At 35.0% G+C, this 17,921-nt stretch overlaps 1 protein-coding gene across 9 annotated transcripts in view; it reads right to left on the bottom strand.

Annotated features, from left to right (window-relative positions):
* MCTP1 (multiple C2 and transmembrane domain containing 1) overlaps nucleotides 1-17,921 on the bottom strand; it is a 604,116-nt gene that overhangs the window by 389,995 nt on the left and 196,200 nt on the right. For 5 of the 9 annotated variants that reach the window (XM_072958382.1, XM_072958380.1, XM_072958381.1 and 2 more), the window contains exon 4: nucleotides 4,871-4,921. The exons of the other annotated variants lie outside the window; for them this stretch is intronic. In XM_072958382.1, coding sequence (XP_072814483.1) covers nucleotides 4,871-4,921 — 51 coding nt within the window. The remainder of the gene's footprint in view (nucleotides 1-4,870; nucleotides 4,922-17,921) is intronic. 9 annotated transcript variants of the gene reach the window in all.

The following is a 17,921-nucleotide window of genomic DNA, read 5'->3' as shown; positions in this document are numbered from 1 at the left end:
CAGTGACTAATTACATCGCTTCTTTTTATGTCTGTTAGTGATTGGTCACTGTGTATCTGCTGTTCAGTCCATTCACAGATAGCAAAGAATGTACTTTTGATGCTTCCCTGTCTCCCATTGATTAAACTCATGTGACATTTTACAAAAATGAGTAACAGAAAGAACTGGCCAACAAAGACGAAAAGGTATTAAAGAAACAAAAAATAATAACATTGGAAGTGAGATAGGAATTAAATATAAACAAAGTTATAGAAGAAATATCTGACCATGGGAATGTTGACACCGCCACCATTCGAGAAACTCTATAGACAGGCAGCTAGAAGAGCTCAGTGAAGCACAGCTATTGACATAAATGTGAAAAGTGGTTGTGATGGAAAGGGTGAAGATGTCCCAGAAGTCACACTTGCCAAAAACTTCCCCTTGAAGTCATTCTCAGAGATATTTTATGATATTGAAGGAACAAAGGATGAAACACTGGAAGCTGATCCCAACTTAGAAAAGAGTATTACAATCTGTGAAGATAAAAGAAGCTGCTCCCTCTGTCTCAAGGGTTACACAATGAGAAGAGGGACACAAGCACTGTGCAAAATATTCTTGACACATTTTTTCATAAAATAAAACACTTTGATTCTGAATGTTTCCAGTGCTTGCAAGATTGCAGGGGTACAAGATCGACTCACAGAAATCCATCACATTTCTAACAATGAGTCTGCAGAAACTGAAATTAGAATCGTAATACTATTTGGAATCACTTCAAAACAAATTAAATACTTAAGTGTAAAAATAATAAAACATATATGGGATCTTATGTCAAAAACTGCAAAATGTTGATGAAATAAAACAAAGACAAATAAATGGAAAGACGCACCTTGCTCATGAGTTGGAAAACTAAACATACTAAAGATGTTAATTGTCTCCAATAGGATATATGGGTTTAATGGAATTCCTATCAAAATCCCATCTTTGTTGACATAGACAAGTTTACCTTAAAATTTATATGGAAAAGCACAGGCCCTAGAATAGCTTAAAAAAAACTTTATAAAGAAGAATAAAATGCAGAGAAAAATTGCTCTACTTCAGAATTAGGTTTACTATATTGCTACAACAATCAAGTGGTAGGGGAACAGGCAACAGATCAATGGGAGAGAACAGAGAACCCAGAAAGAGACCCACGAAATACAATAACTGATTTTTTTAAAAAATGCAATTAAAATTCAGTGGAAGAAGGATAGCCATTAAAAAAAAAAACAAAACAGCGCTAGAGCAATAGGACATCTTAAAGCAAAAAAAGGGGGAAAAAATGAACCTGATCTAAAGCTTACACATCTTACACAAAAATTTACTCAAAATGGATCACAGACTTAACTGTAAAATGTAAAAACATAGAGCCTTTAGAAAAATATTAGAAACAATGGATAAAACTCTTTGGTATCTAAGGCTAAGCAAACAGTTCTCAGATGACACCAAAACCACGATCCATAAATAGAAAAATTAATAAAATGGATTTCAGCAGAATTAAAACTGTTTCTCTGTGAAAGACCTGTATAACAGGATGAAGAGACAAGCTGTGGATAGGAGAAAATATTTGCAAGCTTCCTATCTAATAAAGAACTAGTATATAGAATATATGAAGAGTTCTGAAAACTGAACAGGAAAGAAACAAACAGAAAATGGACAAAAGACATAAAGAGATATTTTATCAAAACAGGTATGCAGATGGCAAATAAGCACATGAAAAGAGGTCCAGCATCCATAAGGAAATAAAGTAAAACCGCAATGAAATGTCACTTCAAACCTGTAAGAATAGCTAAAATAAAAAACAGTGACAACAAAAGTTGATGAAGATATTGAGAAACTGGGTCACTCATACTCTGTTGCTGGGAATGTAAAATGGTGCAGACCCTCTGGAAACAGTTTGACAGTTTCTTTAAACTAAACGTACTGTTACCATCTTACCCAGCAATTGTGCTCTTGGACAATTTATGCCAGAGAAATGAAATTTATGTTCACTCAAAAACACGTACATTGATATTCGTGACAGCTTTCTAATATCCAAAGACTGAAATAACCTTCAAAGGGAAGGAATAACTGGTAGGTGTGAAATTTAGATAAATTTCAAGGAATTATGTTGGGTAAAAAATTCTAGTCTCAAAAGTTACATACTATACGATTACATCTTTATAATGTTCTTGAAATGGCAAAATTAGAGATGGAGGATGTATTAGTGGCTTGCAGGGGTTAGGAATGGAGGAGATGCCTGTGGTTACATAAGGGCAACCTGAGAGACCTCTGTGAGTATAGGACTGTTCTGAATCTGACAGTGGTGGTGGGTATACAAAACTACACGTGGGATAAACTTGCCTAAAATTAAACATACACACACGTGGAGGGGAGGGAAGAAATGAATAAAACTGGGAAATCTGAATGAGATCAGTGGATTCTATCAATATAAATATCAATTTCCTGGTAGTAACAATGTACTCTAATTTAACAAGATGTTACCAATGGGGAAAACTGAATAAAAGGTACATGGGATCTTTCCATACCACTTCTTAAAACTGCATGTGAAATCTATAATTATCTCAAAAAGTTTCACCTAAACAAACAGACTGTACACAGTCTCATACAGCATTGTTTATATGAGTCTCAGACTAGAAATAACCCAAATGTCCATCAACAGGTGAGTGGAGAAACAACTTATAGTACAGCAATAAAAAGAAATCCTACTCACAAATAAAAATGGACAAACTGTGTATACATGCAACACCACAGATAATCTCACAGACATTTTTCTGAATGAAATAAGTCAGCATTTCATTTATATGAAGTTCTAGAACAAAATAATCTATGGTGACAAAAATTAGACCTGTGGCTCCCCAGGTCAAAGGCAGGAGTGGGAGTGATTGCAAAGGAACATAAGAGGACTTTCCAGTATGATGAAAATAATTTATATCTTGATTAGGGTAGTGGTTACATGGTATACACATTTGTCAAAACCTATCAAATTGTACTCTTAAAATCTATATTTTTTATTGTATGTAAACTATACCTCAATAAGTTTAAAAAAAAATAAGTATCTGCATGGTTGTAGGACAAAAAAGAAAAGGAAGCCAGGGTATTGAGAACGGAGGCAAAGAACTGTTTGTGGAGGTACTGTGCAGGCATCATTCATGCTGGTCTGACAGCCTTGAAGATCAGGGTACACCAGCCAAGGAAACAGAAAATGTGCATTATTTACAACAGTCAAGACATGGAAACAATCTAAGTGCCCATCAGTGGATGAATGGATAAAGAAAATGTAGTACACACACATACACCCACACACACTGGAATATTATTCAGGCATAAAAAGAAAGAAATCCTGCCTTTTGCAACAACATGAATGGATCCTGGGGGCATTATGCTAACTGAAGTAAGTCAGCAGAGAATGATAAATACTGTATGGTCTCATATGTGGAATCTAAAAACTTCACTCATAGAAACAGAAATTAGAATGGTGGTTGCCAGGGGCTGAGGGTTGGGAGAAATGGGAAGATGTTGGTAAAATGGTCCAAACTTTCCATTATAAGATGAGTAAGTTTTGGGGATCTAATGTACAGCGTGATAACTATAGTTAACGATACTATACTATATACTTGAAAACGCTTTAGGAGTCGAGCTTTAATGTTCTCACCAAAACAGCAGCAGCAACAAAATGGCAATTATGTGAGGTAAAGGATACATTAACTGATCTTATTGTGGTAAACATCTTACAATATATATGTATCTCAAATTAGCATATGGTACACCTGAAAATTACACAATGTTATATGTCAATTATATCTCACTAAAGCTAGGGGGAAGAAAAGAAAGTCTTGAAATAAGTGAGAGAAAAAGCCTCTTCTCCATTACACCTTTTGGCACCACAGGGTGTGTGGGGAATAAAAACTCTAAAGCTTTACACTTCAATAAAATACTGTTGATGGTGATATAATTTGCACAGGCTATAATTTGAATTTTCCAGAGATGTGTAATTAGTGTTATGTTTAAGGTTTAAATAAACAAACTTGTCAGTTCAGGAACACACCTAACTTATCATGCCATCCCCTGACTATGCCCTTTTTATTATTGAGCACCTTCAGAGAATCAGCAAATAGACTGGGAGATTAAATGACATGGAAAAACATTGACTGGTGGCTTTAATATTCATGCTTGGCAGGAGAGACATATACGCTAAGAGACTGAGGTATATTCCAGAGAAAAGTAAGCTTAGAAGATGAAGCTATCAGTCTTTTCTTAATGGCCTTCAACTGCTTCAATTTTGCTGTGTTTTTAAGCAGCAGAATGTGTTTCTAACATAAGCACTCCAGCAGCACACTATAGCCTGGAAAGGAAATCTGAAAAGGATACAAACAGCTCTCCACCATTTATGTCTTTCTGGAATCATCACTGAATTCTGATGCCCAGACATTTAGAATCTCCAGTTAACCTACATAGAAGTCAATTCTAAGAAATTGTGTCATTATCTTAATTTTTTAAAAAGAGAGAAAAAGATGTCTGAGGTGCTGAATATAAAAACAGCATTCAATTATTGTAGAGTTGGTTATCTAATTTAGAGAATCAGTTTTTCTCTATAAAAAGCAAAAAATACACTTAAAAACATCAATCTATGTATTTTTTCTGCTGAATCTCTGCTTTTAGACACATATTCTACAGACATTGATTTTTTAATTTCCTCCCATGCAAAACGGGGAGCAAATCTACAAAGTGTTAATGTTTGATATGAAACCCAGAAAAGAGTTGTACTGTTGAAATCTGAAATACATGTCACTTACTAGCTGCCTGCTTCCCAGTTTCCTTTCTGGAAAAACAGATAAAAATAATTCCTTACCTTTCTTCCTGACAAGACTGTTTGGAAAATCAAATCAATGAATGAACACACCTAAAACACAAGGCATATTTCATATCTTAAGTACTGTGTAAATGCTATTTGATATATATTTGAGAAGTAACTCGGCAGAAGAGATATATTTACTTAATGGATAGTTAAGAAAGTTTGAGAATTAACTTTTCTTTTGACAATATAAGCAACCAAAAATAAATAAAACTCCTCTGTGAGACTACAACTCTAAAATCTTCAAAATTCCAATAGATTTGAAAACAAGCTTATATATTTGGTCTTATAGAAAATGCTAATGGTGTGAAACCAGCATGAGTCAAACACAAACGGAAGTTTTGTACAGCAAAATAACTCACAGCTAATTGTGAATTCTTACAACCTTATTATAAGTTCCTTGATTTGAAGATCAAGGTAACTAATAGACAGAAATAAATACAAATTGTTAAACAAATGTTCTCTATTCTTTTCATTTTACTTTTCATAAAGAAAACATAAAATCTGTTCATCTGATATATCAAAATATGCCAAGGAACACTATTCAAATATCTGTACAGAGGGGTCACATTAAAAATTTGGTGTTTAGACTAAAATCTAAGCAGAATAAAACTTTTTTTTTAAGAAAAAACTACTAAATACCCTTAGGTTTCAGACAGAAGGTTTAATGATGCTCATGAGAATATAAGAGTAGACGCCAATCTACCTTCTATCACACGTGAATCTGAAAAGGAAACTATTAATGTGAGAACCCATCTACCAGTCTTCATCATTTCACCCCAAGTAGAAATGTTTTTATTTTCTATCATCATACCTTATTTGTCTCACGCCTCCCAGTTATGAGTCCCTATGAGTTGCTTTCCTGTGTTTCATTTTTCTAAACATGTTACAGGTGCATTATTACAGTGAGTAATTTGTCTTCCCTGCCTAGTGAATAAAAAAATTTTCCTATGCTAAGATTTTAGAGAGATTTATGCTTTGAGAATCAAACTTCAAGGAGCTATGGTAAAGACGCAGGTCTTCATTTTCTAGGCAAATTCCAAACTTCAAAATCGATTTTTTTTGTTGTTCAATCTTACTTCCCACTTGCTGAGACAGCTGGTTACTATGCAACAAGTCAGAATCCTATCTATACAGCCAATATTCCAAAAACTAGATACGTTTAAAATTTCCACTTTTTTTCCTATGGCAAAATTTTCCCTATCACTCATACCCTGCTGCTACCCAAAACTGTGCACAGAGAGAGGATGCCCAGGGAATGAAAAAACCTTTTCACATTAGCCCAAGCAAAGTAATTGAAAATATAAATTTAGTAAAACAGACATATGTTTTGGGTTGGTGAGTCTTCTCCAATGTGTGATAAATCATGTATGTATAACCATATTCATAACATAATACATTAAAATTTTGACTTTTTGTTGCTTTATGAAACTAAGAATATATAATTCAGACTATTTTCATTTTTTCCTGGCTTCGAGGAAGCTGAGGGTCAAATAAATCAGCTGCTCGTGACATAACTATATTAAACTTTTTCTCAACCAATTTGCTTCCTTTTCATCCCCAACTTCTAGAGTACTGTCTAGTAGAAATTCATTAGTTTTATTATGCAAATGTTATTTATCATAACCTTTTTCAAATCTCTTTTAGGGAACTGATAGGGTACAATGAAAGTGTAAATATGTATACATACATGTGTATATGTATATATAAAAAGGTAAAGATTAAGAGGGTAAGTTTTCATTTTAGAAAAAATTAACTGAAGTTGACAAATGTTTTTATATGTCTTGAAAAAGAATTTAAAACCATATTCCATAAAATAAAGTAGATTTTATTTTAGCTTGCATATTTTTCACTATCAGGACTCCTAGAAGGCAATGAGGCCTTTACTACATAGAGTATTAAAGGATTTAAGAGCACAATGGCTGTTTGCATCAATACTGAAGCTAAGATTTATCAAAGCCTATTATGGTTTCAAGAAATAAAACAAGAAGAAAACCTACGGAATGGGAGAAAATTTTTGCAAGTGAAACCGACAAAGGCTTGATCTCCAAAATATATAAGCAGCTCATACAACTCAATAAGAAAAAAATAAACAACCCAATCCAAAAATGGGCAGAAGACCTAAACAAGCAATTCTCCAAGGAAGACATACAAATGATCAAAAAGCACATGAAAAAATGCTCAATATCACTAATTATCAGAGAAATGCAAATCAAAACTACAATGAGGTATCACCTCACACCAGTCAGAATGGCCGTCATTCAAAAATCCACAAATGACATATGCTGGAGAGGCTGTGGAGAAAGGGGAACCCTCCTACACTGCTGGTGGGAATGCAGTTTGGTGCAGCCACTATGGAAAACAGTGTGGAGATTCCTCAAAAGACTAGGAATAGACTTACCATATGACCCAGGAATCCCACTCCTGGGAAATCTACTTCAGGATGACACCTGCACTCCAATGTTCATAGCAGCACTATTTACAATAGCCAAAACATGGAAACAGCCTAAATGTCCATCAATAGGTGACTGGATAAAGAAGAGGTGGTATATTTATACAATGGAATACTACTCAGCCATAAAAACTGACAACATAACGCCATTTGCAGCAACATGGATGCTTCTAGAGAATGTCATTCGAAGTGAAGTAAGCCAGAATGAGAAAGAAAAATACCATATGAGATCACTCATATGTGGAATCTAAAGACTCATGGACAGAGAATACAGACTTGTGGTTACCAGGGGGGTAGAGGGTGGGAAGGGATAGACTGAGATTTCAAAATTGTAGAATAGATAAACAAGATTACACTGTATAGCACAGGGAAATATACACAAAATGTTATGATAAATCACAGAGAAAAAAATGTGACAATGAGTGTGTATATGTCCATGAATGACTGAAAAATTGTGCTGAACACTGGAATTTGACACAACATTGTAAAATGATTATAAATCAATAAAAAATGTTAAAAAAAGCCTATTATGGTTTCAATAATATTTTCTTCTTATTTTCCCTTATCAGCGGAAATATCTTGGGAATGGATTTATATTTGCTGGTGAGATCCTCTGACTCTCAAGGTAAGCTATGTGAGAAACAACTAGAAAATAAGGTATTATCAAACGTGAAGCATGCAGCATTTCACCTGTTGTGTAAGTGGATTTACCTTGAGTCTCTGAAGGAGTCATTCTTCTTCCTCAAAACTTTACAAAAATTTCTACCCTAATAAATATTAGTGAGCAACAAGAAAAAAATTTTGCTCTACTAAACTCAATATATATAAAAAATCATGTTAAGCATGATTAAAGTTTAATATCTGAAGATATTTGTGAGCAAATAAATAATAACAGTAATTAATCAAAAAATGAAAGGCAAACATCATGCACTTTTAATCATCTTGAAGGCTTTTTTGACTTCTAACCACAGCTGCCTTATTTTAGAGTCTATAAGGCTATTTATTATTAATATTTTTTATATTTGTATAACATTTTTCTGTTTACAAGGAATTTTCATTGATGGATGACCTCACTCAAGCCTCATCATGCTGGGGGAACAGATTATATTTACATTAAAAGCACTGGCTAAAGTTAACAAATAAACCAAATATACATAATTAAATCAAGCTGATTAAGACTATAAGACAAGTATTTTAAAAGCTTTGCCAACCCAAGACAATTTGCACTTTATCATCACAAGCTCATGGAAAAGTTTATTAAGTATATTTGTACAGAGCATGTCCTCCAACCAATGTTCTCAAAAATAACTGTGAGCCACTAATACAGACACTCAAGGAGGATACAGGCAGACAGAGAATAAAAGATCAGCCAAAGTGAGGTCAGCGCCTCCTGTGTCAAGGACTTCCTGGACACCACCCCAATCTGTGTTCCTTGCTATAGATGTGCCAGGGTGGGAGGAGGGGTCTTTACTTGGGGAGTCCTCTACCTAAACCTTGGCTGCATTTCCATCTCAGACTGGTATCAGTCGCCAGTAGCCCTGGCTTCCAGGAAACTGAGGGTCAAATAAATCATTTGCTCATGACCTATTTTAGCCTCTTTTTGAACAAATTTGCTTCCTTTTCTTCCCCAAATTCTACAGTATTATCTAGTAGAAATTCTTTGGTTTTATTATTCAAATGTTACTTATCGTAACCTTTTTCAAATTTCAGTATTTAAGTAGGTAAATGTACATAACTATAAGAAAAAAATTCAGTCTTTTATCAGTTGAAGCCCAGGTGTACAGGAATGCATTTGCTTATCGTAGTTCAAGATAATAATAAGATAGATTTTAACTTATGTAATCCAGACAAGAATGCTATGAGGTAGGTACTATTATCATCCGCACTTTAAGCATGGGGAAACTATGAAATAGATTAAGAACTGTCACTCAAGATCACACACCTATTAAGTAGCCAAGGTGAGATTCAAACCCAGGCAGTTTGATTACCTACAACTTATCCTACCCACTCCACTGCCTTGAGAGTTATCCACCATTGTGAACAGAACTGCAAACTGTGTGAAGTCAAGGGCAGAGCAGGGCTTATCTTATGATCAGGTGGTGGTACCCACAGGCATGACTTGAGGGAAAAGCAAGAAAGATATCCTTTAAAATACTTGCCTCACTGACTTTCCACCACTAGGAATTTCCTTCTTAAGATTTCTTTTTAAAAAAATCTCCTATTCAAAGCAGGTGTTCAGGAATAGCTACTCACTACTCAACACCTTAGTTTTCATGGAGATAACAATGACACCCATATGAAAGAAAATAAACCTCCACGTCCAGGGTCTTGCCTAGACCTGAACCCTCCAAGAGGAAAAAGCAACCAAAATAGCCTGTTCCACATTTGGGTCAGGGAACAGGGCAAGAGGTGGATGGCAAGGAAAGGAATTTTCCAAACACACAGACTAGCACCCACAGAAGCAGAAACCTGGCCATGGGGGTGGTCTTTGATCAAATGAGGCCAGGTGGAGGGAAGGGGAAGAAAAACCTTGTAAGGTTTTAAAATTGGGGGCCAGAGACCTTGGCAGTAATAAACTGATGGAAAGCTTTCAGGGAAGGTTCAAAATAGAAAGGCAGGTTGGTTAGTTTGGCACAAGCAAGAGAAGTAGGGGGTGGAGTGTGGCCAGGCCTACAAGACCTTGAATCCCCAAACTTAGAGATGTCAGGCAACCAAAGTGCAGAAGGTGGCACTGAGAACCCCCTAATTCATAACATGTCCTAGAATACACTCCAGGGATACAGAATGATCAACGACAGAGAAGAGGTTCTTGCCTATGACATTTTCCGGAAAGATTCCGGACACAGCATCCTCAGAGAATCTCAAGTTCTGCCACAGAGGCAACTTGATTAGAGGTGACAATTTCCATAAACATCTTTCCTTTTCCCACCACCCACAGAAGCTCAGAGAGGGTGCGAAAATAAAAATTAACTCTTCAAGAAGAGTGAGATAATATTTCGTATCTATTTCTAAAAGAATAAAGAGAGAGAAACTATTGTGACAGAAGATAAGAGAAAAATATAAAGCAGGAGATATTCAGCAATTGTAGGGCATATAGGAAATGGAGCTCCCTGGGCAGTGTTCTCATAGAAAAGGGTTGTGCGGGTGACCTGGATTTTTCTTAAAGGAAAGAGAGAAATAAAGGATGCACATAAAATCAGAGAAGGAGAGGAAGGAGCATAAAAGGTTTTAGAAGCAGACAGTACTTTAAGTACCAATTTGACAGGCAGACACTATAAAAAGTATAGGTTTGAATCCCAAATGCCCAGTTAAGAGTGGTGGGGCTCTCTGAAATCAACAACACGGTGAAGAGTGGGCATAAAATGACTAAGATAAAAAGTAAATCATAATTTTGGACCCAGATTTCAATGGTAGCAGTACAGCTCTTGGTGGGAAAAATTACTTTATTTATATATAGAAGTTAGAGTCCTATATGAGTTAGTTCCCAAAGTATTAAAGATCTGAGAAGATGAGTATGCTAGCTATAAGATCACATTTTGAATATGTTCATTTATTTCCTTTATTTGTGATTCCCTCACCTTTTTGAAATCTACACTGGGCCAAATACAGACCACTGAGCTCAGTGTACTGACTCATTCCTGAATATATCCATTGCTACTAAGTGTCAAATTTTCAGATGCCTGATAAAATACATAACTTGGGAACCTGAATATATTTTGCATCAAGCTCTCTAAGTCTGTGCTGAATAAACACAGAGAGAGACAGCTTATTCAAGATGAAAACAAAAGTAACTCACATCTATTCCTTATGTTAGAAAATAACAGACTGAGAAATTTGGGTTACATTTTTATAATAAAATAATCCTCTTTTACATAGTCCTAAGAATTTTTCTTAACTACTTCTTAAATTATATTTCAACAACAATAACAACAGTGGTTATCATTTCACTGTTTATACTGTGCCAAGCATGCAGATATTAAAGTTAATCCTCGCCAATCTTTTAAGGTAACTGTCTTAAGGCACTTCCCCAAGAATACACAGAGCTGGAAAGTGGCAGAACTGAAGTTTGAACACAGATCTGTCTGAAGCCAACATCCTTAACCACCAGATCCCTAAGCTCAGCACTGCTGGCTGAGAATACAATAATGGACAAGTTATGATTCGATCTTCAAAGTGTCCAATGGCTGGTGAACAAGTAGAGGCAAAAGAATAGATGTAATCCATAAGTGTAAAAAGGAGTTCTATAAGAACACACAGACTGAGCACTAACAGCCTGAGCATGAACAGTGAGGGCAGGTATGTCTCCACTGGACCACAGAATGAGGAGCCAGGTGGAGAAGCACCATGGAGAGCTGGGGGTGAAAAGTATCCAGCCAGGAGGAGAGCCAATTACCAGCCAACTGAATTCATTCTAAACATAATTGGAATGAATCATTGGATGATATCACCAATGAGGAGGATTCTACTTTTAATGGTCACTTTTCCAAATAGCCCAAGGCCTCCATTATTCTTAAGCTATGTTCAGTTTTATTAAGCCTGTTTTTTCCATTCCATTCAATTTTTTTGTATTAAGACTATCAAACCAGAGGAACTTCAATAAAGACTCTCAGATTGATGTTAGTTATTGATTACTGACTTGTTTTGGGCACTCTAGATAACTGGGTAGCTGACCATTATATATTTCAGAGCAGTTTTCCCAAGTTCACTAGTAAGAAAATTACTAATTCAAATCCAAAGCTTCACTTCAAATATATTGCTTTTCTTTCCTCCCCCTTATCTCAGGGGCTATATTTTGTTAGTGAGGAAATTAAACTGTGCAGGAACAGTTTTTTTCACAAAGCCCACTTTTAAAATTTCATACTCTGCTAATATCAATAAGATCAGATCCACAGAAATTAATTTAGAAGCATCTAACAAAACATAGAAGGTGTATAACCTATAAGAGAGCAATCTGACTACTCAGTGTTTACTCTATAGAAATCCCCACACAAGTGAGTACAGTGATGCCTGCACAGGGAGGTTTGGTCCAGTGTACATCATGGTAAAAGCAAAAGCTGGATGCAACATAAATGATCACCCATCAGGCAACAGTTAAACAGGGATTCTGTGTAGCAGGTAAAAACAATGAGGTAAATCTTTATGGACTCACACTGTAAGATCTACAAGACATGTTAATGAAAACAAGCTGTGGAATATGCGTGGTAAGACACTAATTGTATAGTAGAAACATCACACACTCACACCCAGTCATGCATGTATTTATGTAGGGATTTATCTCTGTCTCAATCTAACTGTCTCAATACACACTGTGTGTGTATATATATACACACACACACACACATACATACATATATATATAATGCATAGTAATTGGGGTTGAGGAAAGTATTTAAAAGAGACTTTATCTGCCCCCATTCATTTCCTTGATTGCTATAAAAATAATTTCTCCATTACTCATACAATTAAAAATAAAACAAAGTTTTTATAATTTTTAAATAAAAAACAAAATATACTTTTGATTTATCATAAATTAATCTACTGTATTCCATTTTAACAGAAGTTAAAAAAAGTTAACCAGACTGTAATTTTTTGAGATTTCCCCCTTCTTAAAAAAAACAAACTTTTGCATTTTGCCAACGTATGTGTCCCAGGTTCATGTCCTGATAGAAATTCAGTTTTAGGGGTCTCCAAGCCTGGCTAAGAGCTCAGTGGGAGCAGGACACATTCTCTTCCTTCACTGAGCACCACAGAATGGGTGTCTAGTGAACATAAAGGACAAAGGAATGAACCAACCAATGAATAAATTACAACATCAGTAAATATTATACTCCTATTTCCCAGCATTGGTCAGGATTGAAAAACTGGCACTTGGCAGAGAGGCATTAAAGAGCATTCAAGAAAAAACTAAAATCTCTTTTTTTCTGGGCAACACTACTGTATTCATCTTGTTAATAGTGCTAAGTATTGAGTCTCCAGAAGAAAATTAAGATTTATATAGGAGACTTTTTTTTCTCTCTCTCTAGCCCTGGATATTAAGTTGTTAATTCTTCTGTCAGGGTTTTGTTTTATTTTATTTTTTAACACAAGCAGTATTTAATTAACATAAAATGTCTTTTTAGCTATAGCTTCTAAATCCTCATTAACCACTAAGTTATCAAGCCATGAAAAGACATTGAGGAACTTTTAAATGCATGTTAGTAAGTAAAAGAAGCCAATTTGAAAAGGCTACATACTGCATGATTCTAACTATATGATATTCCAGAAAAGGCAAAACTATGGAGACAGTAAGTGACTGCCAGGAGTTGGAAGGGGTGAACATGTGGAGCACAGAGGATTTCTAGGGCAGCAGAAATACTCTGTGTATTATAATGATGGATACATGTGATTATGCATATGTCCAAACCCACAGAATGTACACAGCCAAGCATGAACTCTACCATAAACCATGGACCTTGAGAGATTATGATGTGTCAATGTAGGTTTGTCAAGCTTAACAAATGTACCACTCTGGTCAGGGATGCTGATAATTGAAGAAGCTATGCACAGGCATGGTAGGGAGTACAGGTATCTCCTGCTTTTTGAAAGTTTGCTTTATACCATTTTGCTTTTCTGAAAGACCTACATTAGTACTTGTTTTCATTGACTAGAAGAAATCCAAAGAGGATTTTTGCTTTTATGAAAAAAGGTAAAAAGCAAATATAGCACTCAGCCTTTGTTTTCCAGCGAGGTGTTACAAAGGCAGCTTGCACCCTGAGCAGCAAGAATGGCACTTCCAAGCTCCTTCTCTGGGAACTACTCAGCATCCCAACACCAAGCCATCATAGCTTTGAATTTTACCTGTGAGTATCCATGTATTATGTTGATTTATTTTGTGAATCAGTTAAAAAGATGTGTCCTAATGTAATTGCTTCTTTGCTTTAGGACATTTCGGCTTACAAAGGGTTTCATGGCAACACTCTACTTCCAGATAGTGGGGGAAACCTGTATATGGAAAATCTCTATACCTTCCACTCAGATTTGCTGTGAACCTCAAACTGTTCTTTAAAAAAAGGGACAAAATGGAATAAAATGAAAATGAAGTGTTCCTCCTTACCATCTACTCCAATTTCAATTTCCAGAAACTGTGAATAGGAAGTTTCTTAATTATTGTTATTTTTTCCCTAACTTTTCTGATAGTTAGTTGAAGATTGCTATTTTGTGTTCTAGCATCTGGAATAAGGATAAAAAATTTGCTTCATATTTCTAACATTGCTTTGTAGGTAAACCATTTATTTTCAAATTTTCTTTTATCCTTGGAGGAATGGGATTTCTCTTAGAAAGTATTCAAGTTATTTTCTCCTAGGGTTTTTTTCCCCATTTTTCTTACTTGATTTACAGACTGAACTCTTTCAAAATTAAGAATTCACCTTTCTTAAGCCTGAATAAATTTTCTTCTACTATTTCTTTGATTATTCCCTCTGCTTCACTGCCCCTTTTCTCGGCTTTGGAAATCCTGGGCTAATAATGTTCAGTTAGCACCAATTCTGACTGGATAGCTTCCATTTGATCAGTCTATACCTATGCTATCACTGGTTAAACATCTTGAATGGTACCTCCAATTAGATTTATCCCTTGGGTCCTTAAAGACTTTCGCTCTCATGTTTTGCATTTCTGTGCAATGTTTCTACAATGGATTGAATTGTGGCCCCCAAAAGGTATGTCCATCTCAAATCTCAGAATATAACCTTATTTGGCAAAAGCATCTCTGAAGATGTAAATTAAAGTAAGGATCTCTAAATGAGACCAAATGGATTTAGGGTGAGCCCTAAATTCAATGACAAGTCCTTAGAAGAGGAGAGAAACAGACACATCGGTACACGGGGAAGGCCATATGAAGATGGAGACAGAGATTGGAATGATGGATCTACAAGCCAGGAAACACCACACATTGCCAGCAGCCACCAGAAGCTAGGAGAGAATATAGAACAGATTGTCCCTCAGAGCCTCCAGAGGGAACCAACATTGCTGATACTTTGATTTCATCTTTCTGGCCTCCAGAACTCTGAGAATATAAATTCTGTTGTTTTAGCACCAAGTTGTGGTAATTTGATAAGGCAGTCCTGGGAAATTAATACAGTTTCCTTCACTTCATTTTTCAGATTTTTACTTTATTTTCAACCACAAGCATCTTGTGATTTAGCCAAATCAAATTTTATTGCAGTTTATTACTAGATATTTAACTTCCCATATTATTTTCTTAATTTTGATAGCTCATTCTATCATATTATTTTTGTCTTAATTTATGGATGTAAAACATTTGAGTCTTCTGAAGAAATTAATTTTAAAACTTTAATTTCTATTTTCTTCCCTAAATGATTTTTTTTTGGGGTCTGGAATCATCATTGTTGGTTCATCTTTGTCCACTTTGCTGGGTTTCCTCAAGTATCTGGTAATATTTTGCATCCATTTATGTTTATGAATCACAGACTATACTTGTTAGTATAAATAACAGGCTTAAATGTCTTCTATGGCTGTATGAGTCTGTTTTCCCAGCTTGCCTCCCCTTTATGCATGTGTGTGCATGTCCAACACACGTGTGCGTATGTCCAACAAGTGTGTGTGTGTATGTTGGGGCAAAGGGAAGCTGACACATGTACTGAGGCTGCCATCTTGAAATAGAAGTCTGTATCAACTAATTCATATTATATTATTTTAATTCCTCTAACAAATTTCTGTAGATTAGGGATATCTGTTGTTACTGACATCTCCTATAGAAATTATTATAAATGAACATTTTAAAATTAGTTGTATAAGTTAATTGGTGAGTTAGTAAGTAAACGAGTGAATGAAAGAAAGCCAGCAAAACAAAGTTAAAAGCTAACCTGCTCAAATGAAAGATAATCTCAGTACTTTCAGCCTTTGAAAAGTGGCAGAAGTGAATTGTGACTTAATAAGTAAAAATCATTAGTCTTCAGCTCTCAACTAATACGCCATTCTAATGAAAAATTCATTTCATTGGATGAGATAACGCACAATCTCTTTTCTACCACAGGATATTCAATATTAATCATTTTAGATCTTTTATGTTCAGGGCATATTTTCATTAGATTTTTGCAGTTGCATCGATTACTAACTATGCAGACAGATGTGCATCAATTTGTACTTTGAAAATGTATTCCTACTTATGCAAATTCACTTTCTGAGTTTTGTGCTCAAAAATCAATACCAAAACAAGTTATATGGAAAGATCTGTGGGGATTATGATCTTAGTGCCTTGAATTCAAGATTGAATATTTTCCAAATTGAAAAAGCCTGCCTAATAGTGACTCAGAGTCAATTTCTTCCATTCTCTTATGACTTACATCCCTACAGGCCAAAAGTGGAAAAAGGGAAAGGATCAGCTTTGTTGAGTGGAGGCATTTAAGCTGGTCTTAGAGAATATGAGAATATTCACCAGGTAGAAGAAAAAAGAAGGGGCATTCCAGGCAGAGGAAGCAAAGAAACCCTCAACCAACTAGGCTTAAAAGGGAACATTTTCACCATGATAGAGGGTATCTATGAAAAACCCATAGCCAGCATCATACTTAATGGTGAAATACTGAATACTTTCATCTAAGTTTAGGAACAAGCAAGGATGTCTTCTTCACTTCTATTCAATATTGCACTGGAGAGCCTTTCCAGAATAATTAACAAGAAAATAAAAAGCATCCAGATTGGAAAGGAAGAAGTAAAACTATCTCAATGTGCAAATGACATGATCTTAAATAAAGAATTTCTAAGAAACTCACCACAAACTATTAACTAGTAAGTTTGGCAAGCTTCCAGCATACAAAATTAATACAATAAAAATCAATTGCAAATACAGTAGCAATGAGCAAGCTGAAAATAAAATTAATAAAACAATTCCATTTACAAGATCATCAAAAAGAATAAAACACTTAGGAATAAAATTTACAAAATAAGTACAAAATTATAACCTGAAAACTATAAAACACTGTCAAAAAAAATTAAGAAGACCTAAATAAATAGAAAGATATCCCATATTCATGCATCAGAAGATTTAATATTGTTAACATGGCAATATCCCCCATTGATCTATAGATTCCATACCATTTCTATTGGAATCCCAGTTAGTTTCTTTCCAAAAATTGACAGATTAATCCTAAAATTCATATGGAAATTCTAAGAATACCGAAAACAATTTTGAAAAAAAAGAAACTTGAAGTACTTGCACTTCATAATTTCAAAATTTTTCTACAAAGATACAGTAATCTCTATCACAAAAGATAGTGATACTATTACAAAGACAAAAATAAGGAAAAATGGAATATAGTTGAGTCTAGAGGTAATCCCTCACATTTATGTTCAGTTAATTTTTAACAAGGGTACCAAAGGAAGTTGATGAGGAAAATATGGTCTATTCAATAAATGGAGCTGGTACACCTAGATATGCATATACAAAACAATGAAATTGTACCCCTACCTCACGTCATATACAACAAATAACTCAAAGTGGATCAAATACCTAAATTTAAGAATCAAAACCATAAAACTCTTAGAAGAAAACATAGGTGTAAATCTTTGTGACCTCAGATTAGGAATGGTTTCCTAGATAGA

Source organism: Vicugna pacos, chromosome 3, assembly GCF_048564905.1.
Source record: "Vicugna pacos chromosome 3, VicPac4, whole genome shotgun sequence".
NCBI classification, from domain to species: domain Eukaryota; kingdom Metazoa; phylum Chordata; class Mammalia; order Artiodactyla; family Camelidae; genus Vicugna; species Vicugna pacos.
Note: the sequence above shows the minus strand (reverse complement) of the source record. Positions and strands in the feature narration are given on the sequence as shown.